Below are 12,375 nucleotides of genomic sequence, written 5' to 3' on the forward strand. Positions count from 1 at the left end.
ACAAAAATCATCTCTTTCATGTTTTATTCATATCATTGGTCATGGTGTTGCATTGAAAAATGAATTTTGGGGAAGTAGCAGCAGTTTAAGGAAGTTTAAGTAGACACCGCCGAGATATGCTCTAGAGCCACTGTTCTCATCAGCACAAACCGCTCAGAGGGTATGCATGCCCATCAGGTTTAGCCGGTAAGGTTCAACCCATCAGGTTCAGCCTGTGAGGTTCAGTGTTCGTCGGGCACTCTTCCCTGATGTGGATGTTAGCCAGATTCCAACATGGCCAGGAGATCCTTTGTGTCCCACAGTCCCGCTCATACTGCTGTCCGTCGACACAGGCGGCACAGTGATGTGAGTAGAGCTCCCTTTATTCACACTGTGAATCTTTGTGGAGAGTGAGTGTGCACACATGTGTGAGTGTGAGTGAGTGTGTGTGTGTGTGAGTGTGTGTGTGAGTGTGTGATCATTTAACAAAAGCTTTGGGCAGGATTATTCAATTGCTGCATAAGGGCTTGTAGACATACAGGTCACTTGTTTGGATCACTGTTGAAGTGAGTGTGTCATGTAATTTGTTGATGCATTAAGTCATATTTGAGTAACAAGCTTTCACTTCCTGTCCACATCAGATATTTCATTGAAAGCTGCTGGAATGGTCATTCTAAATAATTTCGCAAAGTGCAATTTTTTGATTCTACATAATAGCACTGTGTCATGTGTGTGGGTGTGGGTGTGGGTGTGTGTGTCTGTGTCTTTAACTGATGTCAGCTGAATCAGCTTGCCTTAAGGAGAAGCACAGCCTCACAGTTTCTCACAGTTTCACTATTTGTCATAGCATGAGCCAAGATCATTAGCATTTAGGGAATTTACGAGAAGAGGTTTGGGGAATTCCACATGATCACACCATATTAATTTATGTGGGTTTACCTGAGCTTGCCAGGAGTGGCCAGTTCTGGTAATTTCCATTTTCCTGACCTGGTTATGCTCTGTCTGTGTGGTAAGCCACAGTTGTAGTGGTTCACTGCCAATCCTCTGTATGCCCAGCTACTCAGTAGCATGTGAAATGGTGCTATTTCACACCATTCATCTTCTATAAGTTTGAACAGTAGCGAAGAGAGACAAGATGTCTTGTTTGACTGAGTGACTCTGGGATAGTACTTTGTTGATTAAAATGTATCCCCATAGTTGCATGGAGAAATGTTCAGAGCAGCCTACTGCTCCCGATTAGATATGGGAAATGCAACTCCTACCATATTTTTCTGTTTCTCTCTCTTTCTCTCTCTCTCTCTCTCTCTCTCTCTCACACACACACACACACACACACACACACACACACACACACACACACACACACACACACACACACACACACACACATACACTCTCTCTCTCTCTATGTCCCTCTCTTAGACTTCAGATTTATTTGAGATGATTGAGCGGATGCAGGTAAGCTGATTGCATTTGCTCCTTTCGTGCCCAAGGAGGAATGAGGTGGACACACCAATTCTTGATCCTTATTTGGATCTGGAACTTTGTAGTAGCCTCACTGGTGACACCCTCCCCAGCTATTCTGATCACGCTCTCTCCTTCCTCTCTATCTTTCTCCATCTCTAGATATGATGCTTGTCTCTAACCGCCTGCCAATGTAGACTGTGTGATTTCTGTTAATGCCTGCTTAATATCTCAGCAGTGGCCTGTATTAATTTCTTTATCTTCTATGAAGATGAAATCTGCTAAGTGAATTTTTGCACAGCTTGGTTTTGTGGCTCATGTTGATTTCAGAAGAAAATGTTTTGATCGCCTTGTTGGGGAGTCCTTGTGGAGTATTTTGTTCAGTGTATGGTGTAAGGAGTGTGTGATGACATGTTTTCTTCTCTACAGAACAGCAGAATGGATGAGCAGAGGTGCACACTTCCACCTCCCCTCAAAGTAAGCGCACACACACACACACACAGAGTGTGGTAGGTTACTCTTGCACACACACACTGTCACACAAAGGCCTGAGAAAATATTGTAATAGGGTGTGAATTGTATAGTTTATCATAGGACTCACAAACAAGAAAATAACAGCACAAACATGAGTACACTTTCACTGTCACACACATAATCTGCAGTGTAGCAGTGTCTCTCTTTTTCTGAACTTCTGTCTTCAGACAGACTTTGTTAAAAAAAAACAGTGGCTTTTAACCTCAGGCAGCAGCTGTATAGGCCCATGGCTTGGGTTTCCAGCCATTATAGTCAGCCATCTGCTTGTGACTACCTCCCTTGAGCTGTATTGATCTGTAAAGTAGTGTTTTCTGGATCTCACATGAAGTAGTTCAGTCCCCCGTAGGGTATTATAGTGAAAAGTCACCATATTCACTGGACAAACGGTAATCGGGCTCTTGTGCTGGAGCATTGTTTGTTTTTGTTTTTCAAAAATATGTTTGTTTTAGTCACATATTATTAACTGGTCAATTTCTCTAATTGTATTTCTCACTCTATAGACAGAAGAGGACTATATTCCTTATCCAAGTGTTCATGAGGTAAACAAGACACATTAATAATGGCATACTCTGGAATATAGTAGATCCTGAAAGAAGTGACTTTTTCAAAGACTCACCCAGGACTTGTTTACTATATTTTGCCTGGCAGGTGCTTGGCCGTAAGGCCCCCTTTCCACTGATTTTGCTGCCCCAGTTTGGGGGTTACTGGATCGAGGGGACCAATCATGAGCTCGGTACTGCCCCAGGTCCAGAGGAGCCACCCCCATGCCCCGCCTCCCAGCTTAAATTGGAAAGTAACACTACAGCAAAGATCTACAGGAAACATTTCTTGGGGAAGGTGAGATCAGGAACTGATGTTCTGATGATGTGTTGAGCTGTACATGATTAAAAGTTGTAAACTGTAAACTGACAAACTATATTATAAAACTATAAAACTATATTATAATATATATACAAACTATATATATATATATATATATATATATATATATATATATATATATATATATATATAAAATGACATCTCTGACATAAAAAATAATAATTTGGAGTCTCTTTAGACAAAAAAAATAGGTTGTTTCATTTGTCTTATTTTAGGAAGTGAGTATTTTCTGTCTCCAAAAAGACATAGTAGTTCAAGATATATTTTTCTCAGTGTATCAAAGCCAGACAATAACATATGTCATGGTCATTACAGAGTAACTGGATAGAAATACAGAAATGTGTCACATTTTATGAGGCAAGACCTGCAGTAAATATATATATCTGGAGGGAACAGCCCCATGTGGGCAGGCTTCCCATAGAGAAACATCAGCTGTGTAATGAAAGAATAGCGAGAAGGGAAAGCAAAGCAGAAACAGCAGCAGAGTAGTATTTCTGTAGGAGGGTGTTGGTGTGAGCCTGAGAGAGTAAGTGTTTGTGTGTATGTGTGGTGGGATCCCTTTCTACAGGAGCACTTTAATTATTACTCTGTGGACAGCACACTGGGCCACCTTATCTTCTCCATCAAGTACGATGTGATCGGGGACCAAGAGCATCTCCGTTTACTACTTAGGTAAAGTTCATCCATCCACCCACACACACACACACACACACACACACACACACACACACAAACACACAAACACATTACCACACACAGTGTAACATTGCTTCTGGACCGAGTGCCGCAGGGCACGTGGCAGGACATATAGGGTCTTCCTTGTTCGTGCAGAACATTTTTTGACATTACACATTTAAGACAATGGTGACATTCACACACAATGAACATAACTATACACTTAACATTAAACGATAAACACCTACACTTTGACATGAGATAAACGTTATGGCTCCACAGATCTAGTTTAAACACACGTAGTGACAATGACCAACAATGGGAGCAACAATGGGAGTTTTTTAAGAATACTAGAGGCAAAGACTGTACTTCAGTCCTGATAGCAAGTATGATGAATCCCAGTATCTTCTGGCGTTCTTCAAGGCAATAAAGGACAAATGTTTTACCAAGAACATTAGGAGTTTTGATTCTCCCAAGTACCATAGTGATAAATACCTACCTGAATCCAGTCAAAAATAACTACTTATCCAGTTTGGTCATTTAATGTCTCTAGAGAATGAGAAACAGCAGAGATGGAGTTCGTGTGGAAAAGTAGCTCTTTATCTGCATTCTGACTCAGCACATAGCACAGTAACCTAATTGACAGTGCTCGCTGTCCAGTCACCACACTGTCAGGTTCAAATCACCATAATTAACACACTGAAGACATCTGCCTCTCACATCTCTCCCTGCCCCCTGCCTCATCATCTTGCTTTATATATCTCACGCCATTTTTTTCACTTAACCCATTGCCACCCTCTAACACCAAATCTCTTTCTAGATACTGTAGCTCTTTAGTGTGTGAATGTAGGCTATACTTTAATATACTGGTATCAGAATACCTCACCTCACCTGTGCCTCAAACAATTTGCCAGTTTCTGCCATTCATAGTTTATGAATCCTACTTTGCAAATAAATCAGAAGAAAGCTGTAACTGCTAAATAGGACTCAATCTGTTCTAGGTCAAAGTTTAAAACTTACCACGATGTGATACCCATTTCCTGTCTGACTGAGTTCCCCAACGTGGTGCAGATGGCAAAGGTAGGACATCACCCCAAAGTTTAAGACAGTTCATGAAAAGAGTGCTATAATTTGTTCTGATCTGACAGCATTTGTTTCTTTAAGCTGGTGTGTGAAGAGGTTAATGTGGACAGGTTTTACCCAGTGCTCTACCCTAAGGTACCCAAATGCACACTGCTTATTTACACTTAATTCACTGCTACTGAAGCAGCCCCATTCTGATCATCACCATCACTGGGCTTCCACAGGCCTCCAGACTCATCGTAACCTTTGATGAACATGTCATAAGCAACAACTTCAAGTTTGGAGTCATATACCAGAAGTTTGGGCAGGTAAATGCTGACTAGCTCTTTCTTTGAACACAGTCTAGTTTGTTCAGACTGTCTCTGAACAGTCTCTCTGTCCTGCAGACATCAGAGGAGGAGCTCTTTGGAAACAGTGAGGAGACCCCAGCCTTCATTGAATTCCTGAATTTTTTGGGTCAGAAGATTGTACTGCATGATTTTAAAGGGTACTCATTTTTAAGACTAATATACAAGGACAAAATAGGATCTATAGAGCTTGTGTTTTTTCAAGCAATATATTCTTCACATTCTAGAGTAAAATGGTATTTTATTATCACTGTTTTACAGCATTTTAAATATGTAATTATTTTAATGAAAAGCAAGGATAATTGTTTTATGGATATGAAGCGAGCATATGCTAGTTCAGACTCTCTTCTTGGTTAGCAGTGGTTAATGTTCATATGTGAAAGGCTCTTCCCCCCCAACAGGTTTCGAGGTGGTCTTGATGTCACACATGGCCAAACTGGAACTGAGTCGGTTTACCACAATTTCCACAACAAGGAGATCATGTTCCACGTGTCCACCAAGCTGCCCTACACCGAAGGGGACTTGCAGCAGGTAAAGCATGTCCTGTTATATTGGGCCATCTGTCAAGCATGTGCTCATTTTCTCACTGGGACTGTTCATACTAGTTTTCAGTAAGATTGAAGGCTGTTAATAATAATAATAATAATAATAATAATAATAATATCCGTCTTTACCTATTTTCTTGGGGTTATAGCTCCCCAGAACCCACAGGGCTAGAGCCAAGCTCTCCAAGAATCATAGGCTTTGTGTGAGGGAAGAGAACCCTCCATACGCTTGATTAATTAGCAGGCATACCATGTCCCACAGTGTCAAGCAACAGGGTGTTTCAGGCCATCTGCTTTGGCACCTTCTATCTGATTACTCAGAGTAAATATCTCTGAACACTGTGCCACAATGGCTGCGTTTACCTCCCAGCAAACACACTGGTCAGCACAGATCTTCACAGACCTAAGCTAACCAAAAGTACAAACACGCACCTCAACTACTGCTTTGAAGCACCCAGCAGTGCTTATCATGTAAAACACACCCCCAGTTTTGCACAGACAGTTGCGTGACACAGCTATGGTTCATGGCCTTCAGATGCACTATGCAGAAAGCACACTAGTGCCAAAGCCCCACATGGATCTTTGTGCTGCTGTCATTTGCTAGAGTGTTGATTACATAACCTAGTCTATAAGACACTGGCCTCGAGGTTGGCAGCATCTTGATGGGCTTCATTTAGGCAATTTCTGCTGACTCGGGGAATAGTAGCTCTGACTGCCTTAAGGATAAGGCCATGGCTTTGTTATGGCTTTTCCATAAATCATAATGACAGCCAGTAAAGTGGAGAACACAGTCGCACAGGGTGTAGGCTTCCCGACAGCCACAGTGTTAGCTAGGCCAGTTTGCTAACAGTTTACCTCAGAGGAGCAAAAAAAGGGTCAATATTAGCAATATGTCTTGCACCCACACTTAGAAAACTCAACACCCGTTTGGCTTGTTATTGTAAGGCAGGACAGAACTTTTAAGTTTGTGGGATTTTTGTGTGCATGGTCGATCAGCATATTTTGACCATTTGTAGTTTCGAAAAGAAGTGCCCGGGGTTTACTGCGTTCTTAGTCACCACAAGGAATTAATCTTGTCTTCTATTCTCAAACAGATAATCCTTAAAGTCATTGTTCAGTTCCACTATTTAACACTATCCTGTTGTGTTCTGCTTCTAGCTGCAAAGGAAGAGACACATAGGAAATGACATTGTGGCTGTTGTGTTTCAAGAGGAAAACACTCCATTTGTACCAGATATGATCGCATCCAATTTCCTGCACGCTTACGTGGTGGTGCAGGTGGAGAAAGCCTGCACTGACCATGTCCTTTACAAGGTAACAGACCCATCTGGGTGCTGTATGAGTTAGGCCCCTCTATTTATCACTTCACTGTATATCTGGAGATGATGTTTATATGTTGTGGGTTACCAAAGCCCTGCTTTTTTATTCATTAGTCAGTTTTACCCCATTTCTTAAGTGATAAACAAACCATGTGACTTGGATTCAATACATAGTCCATTCATATTCATGCATAAATGGTCTTTCATTGCAGGTATCGGTGACAGCAAGAGATGATGTGCCATTCTTTGGGCCTCCTCTTCCAGATCCAGCCATCTTCAGAAAGGTGAGAGCCACATCATAGCCCACGCACATGCTGAGGTGTGTTACGTGTTATTTGACACTGGGTGTGTTCTCCCCACTGGCAAAAGCTGATTGATTGCTGCTACACATTTCACTGTTTTCTGCATCTAGAGTCCAGAGTTCCACGAGTTCCTGCTGACAAAACTCATCAATGCTGAGTATTCCTGCTATAAGGCAGACAAATTTGCCAAGCTGGAGGTGAGATTGCAAGCCTGTGTGACAGAGAGAGTGTGTACTAATTTTTGTTATTTTCTTGATAAACTATAAACTATAAAATTCACATCCTATTATAATATTTTCTCAGGCCTTTGTGTGGTGTAAGAGTGCATGTGTGAGGGAGTAACCTACTGCACTGTCTGTGTGTGCATGTGTGCGTGTGTGCATGTGTGCGTGTGTGTGTGTGTGTGTGTGTGTGTGTGTGTGTGTGTGTGTGTGTTGAATTGCAGGAGAGGACACGCTCAGCACTGCTGGAGACTCTGTATGAGGAGCTGCATGTGAACAGCCAATGTATGATGGGACTAGGTGGAGAAGATGAGAAACTGGAGAATGGCGGGAGTGGGGGAGGGGGAGGTGGCTTCTTTGAGTCCTTCAAGGTACACTCAGCCTGCATCCTGCAAGGCAGTGGCAGGACGTTTGATGTGTTCCTCACTTTCTTCACACCCCTTTTGCTGTCTTTCAGACTGGACTGCTTTGCTCTCTCCCTCATGCTCAGTTCTCGCCGCACAGTTTTAAGCTGGACTGATCTGTTGGAGTCTTGTGGAGCATCTCGGTGCATGTGTGTTTGTGTGTTTTTCTATGTGTAGAGAGTCATTCGCAGTAGAAGCCAGTCTATGGATGCTATGGGCCTGAGTAATAAGAAGCCTTACACTGTCTCTACAAGCCACAGTGGCAGCTTTACCCACAATCCGCCAGACACCCCGAAAGCACCAGGCATTGTGAGTATTCCTTCTACAGTGATTTACATGCAGACAACACAATGTGTCAATACAATGTGTCTGTTGTCTAAACACATGTTCTGCATAACCCCGGGGCAATCTGTATGAATGAGGTATGGAAAAAAACAGACTGCCTAACTACACACACCTTTAATTCATTAACAATCTACAACAAAATGACAGGCTGGGTTTACATCCATAGCTCTACATGTGTAGATTGTATTTTCACCTACAAACTAATCCCTCTACCAATCTGACACTCATTCTGAATTAGTCAGGGTTGGTGAAAATCCTCCCAAAAGAGAATCACTTTGATGTCCACTAAGCATACCTTGAGCCAGACTCCCTGCGCTCAGTGGCCTACTGTGCATGGCCGCAGGTTGCAGGGTCCATGCCCATGACCCCCACCTGGCGCACTGACACTCACTGAGCCTGGACAACAAACAGCGCCATGCACAGCTGATCCACACAGGGTGGAGGGCAGCATGGCAGAATGGAGTTCCCCACAGAGTTTTGCCTTTCTTCACCTTTACTGCCCACTACAGACACCAAGGCAGCATGGCATCAAATGCCATGGCAAGAGTCTTCTGACAAGCTGACTGAAGCTGAATCTGAGTTTTTACTTGCAAGGCTTTAAATAGGGTGCCAACTGTAATCTTTTTTCCACCTAAAAATACGATAAGGAGAAAGTACTGAATTGCTGTGTTTAGCAGTTAGCAGTGTGAATCAACATTGATATCAGATATGAAAATGAATGTATTTGTATTTCACAGAAAGCAGCATTGATTTATGCAGTGTGTGTTTTAGTCTTTAGTTCCAAAGCAGAGTTGCTGGCAATATGTGACTAACCCTGATGTTCTCGGTCTCAGTCTTTGATCATTCCTGGAAAGAGCCCGACCCGGAAGAAATCGGGCCCATTCAACTCCCGCCGGAGCAGCGCCATTGGCATCGAGAATATCCAGGAGGTCCAGGAGAGGAGGTAGGAGCACATGTGGAGAGGAGAAGCTCATTCTAGGGCGACTCCTCCCAGAAGATTGGGGCTAACGCAGCACTCTTGTATGTCCAGCAGTCGGGATGTGTCGCCCAGCACGCAGAGGACGCCTGACAGTGGACATGCCTCCCAGGAACCCAGGTCTGACAACTCATCCAGTCACAGCTCACCGGAGATGCCCACTACCAGGACAAGGTGTGCAACAACATAAACAAGAAAAGGGTATTGTTCGGTGAACGTTATATAATTATTATTGTTTATAGTCATTAGATGTTTGCTTATTGTCAGTATTGTTATAATTCAGTAATGCAGTAATGGCTGCATTTATTCTATCAAGCATTTTAGTGGGCATTAACGTGTGTGTGTGTGTGTGTGTGTGTGCGCATGTGTATGTGTGTTCCCGGTGCAGTTCAGCACTGTGCTGTAGAGCTCCCTCCATCCCGGAGTCTAATGACCTGTCTCGCTCCTCGTCCAATGCCAGCAGCTTCACCAGTGTGGTGGAAGAGAATGAGAAGGAGCAGCAGGCCACAGAGGAGTACGACACAGGCCTGGTACCCGCCCCCCCACGGCTCCCCCAGCCTCACACCTACTCATACAGCTGCCACCTTACCTTAATTACACTTAGCAGATTAGCTCTGTTTATCACAGCTGCCTATTACCATTCCCACCCTTATGTAAGATTGTCTGAATTCTATCTAATTTAATTTTATTTGCTATTAGTGACAGTACCAGTATAGTTCAGTGTGAAAGCTTTGTAAATAATTGATGTGCTTGGCTTTAGGAGAGCCTGTCTTCCACCGGCACCCCTCATAAACGAGACTTGTTCATGTACAGCAGCAGCTGGATGGAGGAGAGCGTGGGCAGTGCCAGGCAGGGACGCATGGCAGGTCTCTACAATACACACACACACACACACACACACACACACACACACACACACACACACACACACACACACACACACACACACACACACACACACAGATTATGCCTGATGAAATAATGTGCTTTATTGATAACATTTGCTGTGGAAGGCACAGGGCTGTGATCTGGTTCATCTGATCATTGTCTTTGATTTCACAGCCCCTTCACGACAGCTGTCTGACCCTGTTCGGTCAAAAACAGAGAGACAACATTCTGCTTCGGTGAGACTTTTTCACACTCACTTGTTAGCTGATTGATAATGAATTCATTTTGGATGATTAGTTGTATTGTTCCTTTTTGTTTCTCCTATTTGTTTCTCACTTAGTAATTTAATTTAAAACATTATTAATTTTGTATGTATCTACAGAATTGCTAGGCTCTCTCTTCACATTACGTGCTGGATGTCCATCAGCAGGTTTGACATTTATTTTATTATATATAAATATACATTTTTAATGCTTTTGGTGCACTATATACATTAATTCTTAATGTTCTACTAACCTTATATAAATTGCATATTCTATTTTTTTTAATATCACTGATTTATTTGATATCAGTGATATTTTGATGGGAACCTCACATAGCTCAAAAAACATAACTGTATAGAATCAGTATGGTTTTAGAGCTATGTGACCAATTTGTTGACAAATGAAGACAGTGCCAGTACATGTATGGACAAACATAGCTAATGTTTTTCTCTTTCTGCATTGCCATGAGCAGCTCCCCCCAGTGGAGTCTCAGTATGCTCATCTTGCCTCCTCCTGAGGCAAAGTGAAGACGGAGAGCTGATCGTCATAGCAGTGCACCCTGTGATTGGGGGTGCGTGACCTGGAGCCCCACCCCCGTTTTAAAGACACAACACCTTTTGGCTGCATCATGCGACTGAAAATGCAATCAAGCATGCACTATGGCTGCAGCAGGTTACAATAGCCACCCTTTGTGCAGGTGCCATGGTAACAATGCGAGGAATATTATGAAGTGCATCTCTCGCAGTTATTTGTCTGCTGTTTCACCAGCAAAGGGCGGTATGGCCTTAACCAGTAGGTTAAGATTTTGCACTTTCTTTCTTCCCCTTTTTTTCTCTTTCTCTCTCTCTCTCTCTCTCTCTCTCTCTCTCTCTCTCTCTTACTCACACGCACACACACACGCACACACACACGCACACACACATTACCCTGATTTTAATTTTGTTTGTTTGTGGTTTATTTATATATTTATTTATCAGTGGTAGTGGAAGGCAGATATAACCCTGTCCATTAAAGTTCTCTGTAGTCTTACACATAACAAAGCAGCACACAAAGCAGAACCCAGAACTTCACACATGTTCTTTGTGCTCCAGCACACATAAGCACACTCAGCACTGAAACACTGACTTGGGTGTAGAATTTTCCATTTTATCAGCTGTAAGTTTTGTGTTTGTCAGTTACAAGTAAACATGTTGGTAACTGAATATTGATAAATGTTATGTGTTGTTGTTAACTGTCTAACTATTCTGCTGCTGGTGTTGACTGCTCAAGCATTTTCAGATATTGTCAAATGGACTGACTTGTGACAGAATGTATAAATCTGTCAGGTGAAGTTTAGGTGTAAAACATTAAATTCCATATGCTTTATATATTGTTTTCCAAGTATTGGTGGGTGTTCCTTAGAAGCACATTTCAGTCCACACAGCTCCATGTATGTTTGTAGTAAATATTTTGTTTTCTTAAAGAAAAGTATATTTGTGTTATGTCCAGACTTTGAGACTTTTAATGGTTGGTTCGAGTAAGCACAAATAGTTGCTCAAATTATGTTGCATTTTGTCTCAAAGTTGGAGTCGTTCACTGTGCTGTCTCTTCTGAGCGCTGAAGTTGCCTTCTACAGCTTTATCTGCAGAATGTTTGAACACAACTGCCTCTTGCCAGAGGGAACAGAAAGCTGTTTGAATGTAAATACTGGAGGAGTTTGGTTACCTGTCTAATATCTAATAATAGAAACAGAAAACAGATAGTTTTAAAAAGACAGATAGACTAAAAGGAGTTATTTCTATGAAACTATTTAATCTAAACTTCACTTTTGATCTCCCTTTTATTTGCATAACTGACTTTTTTGCAATTTTTTTCATGAGTTTTTAGACAATCGAGCAATTGCATTTATCTTCTGTAATATTTTAATTTGTAAACTAAGAACTAATACATAAATACCCCCTTTTTATTACTGATACCTAATGGATGATTGGTAATTGAAGCTTCTTTTTTTTTTTTTTTACAGAAAGTGCTTATTTGTATTTCAATTGTGAGTGCAGTTTGAAAGAAAAGGAATGAGAATCATAGGATTTTATACATTACAAGACTTACACTGCTGTATTGCAAACCCCTTTTAAGTGGTAAACTAAGAGAAAAGGTTGTGTCCTGTAT

At 41.9% G+C, this 12,375-nt stretch overlaps 1 protein-coding gene across 15 annotated transcripts in view; it reads left to right on the forward strand.

Annotated features, from left to right (window-relative positions):
• rap1gapb (RAP1 GTPase activating protein b) overlaps nucleotides 1-10,895 on the forward strand; it is a 51,699-nt gene extending 40,804 nt beyond the window's left edge. For 10 of the 15 annotated variants that reach the window (XM_081717186.1, XM_081717183.1, XM_081717185.1 and 7 more), the window contains 22 exons: nucleotides 1,402-1,437; nucleotides 1,873-1,920; nucleotides 2,478-2,516; nucleotides 2,626-2,814; nucleotides 3,428-3,531; nucleotides 4,536-4,614; nucleotides 4,699-4,752; nucleotides 4,842-4,925; nucleotides 5,004-5,104; nucleotides 5,366-5,495; nucleotides 6,668-6,823; nucleotides 7,041-7,112; nucleotides 7,241-7,327; nucleotides 7,576-7,722; nucleotides 7,933-8,064; nucleotides 8,934-9,043; nucleotides 9,131-9,250; nucleotides 9,465-9,606; nucleotides 9,837-9,942; nucleotides 10,139-10,200; nucleotides 10,347-10,394; nucleotides 10,700-10,895. In XM_081717186.1, coding sequence (XP_081573312.1) covers nucleotides 1,402-1,437; nucleotides 1,873-1,920; nucleotides 2,478-2,516; nucleotides 2,626-2,814; nucleotides 3,428-3,531; nucleotides 4,536-4,614; nucleotides 4,699-4,752; nucleotides 4,842-4,925; nucleotides 5,004-5,104; nucleotides 5,366-5,495; nucleotides 6,668-6,823; nucleotides 7,041-7,112; nucleotides 7,241-7,327; nucleotides 7,576-7,722; nucleotides 7,933-8,064; nucleotides 8,934-9,043; nucleotides 9,131-9,250; nucleotides 9,465-9,606; nucleotides 9,837-9,942; nucleotides 10,139-10,200; nucleotides 10,347-10,355 — 2,007 coding nt within the window. In that variant the 3' untranslated portion in view covers nucleotides 10,356-10,394; nucleotides 10,700-10,895. The other 5 variants (XM_081717189.1, XM_081717195.1, XM_081717196.1 and 2 more) reach the window with 3 other exon arrangements.
• Nucleotides 10,896-12,375: the final 1,480 nt, after the last annotated feature.

This window comes from Electrophorus electricus, chromosome 7, assembly GCF_041902795.1.
Source record: "Electrophorus electricus isolate QZ-2024a chromosome 7, ASM4190279v1, whole genome shotgun sequence".
Taxonomy (NCBI): Eukaryota; Metazoa; Chordata; class Actinopteri; order Gymnotiformes; family Gymnotidae; genus Electrophorus; species Electrophorus electricus.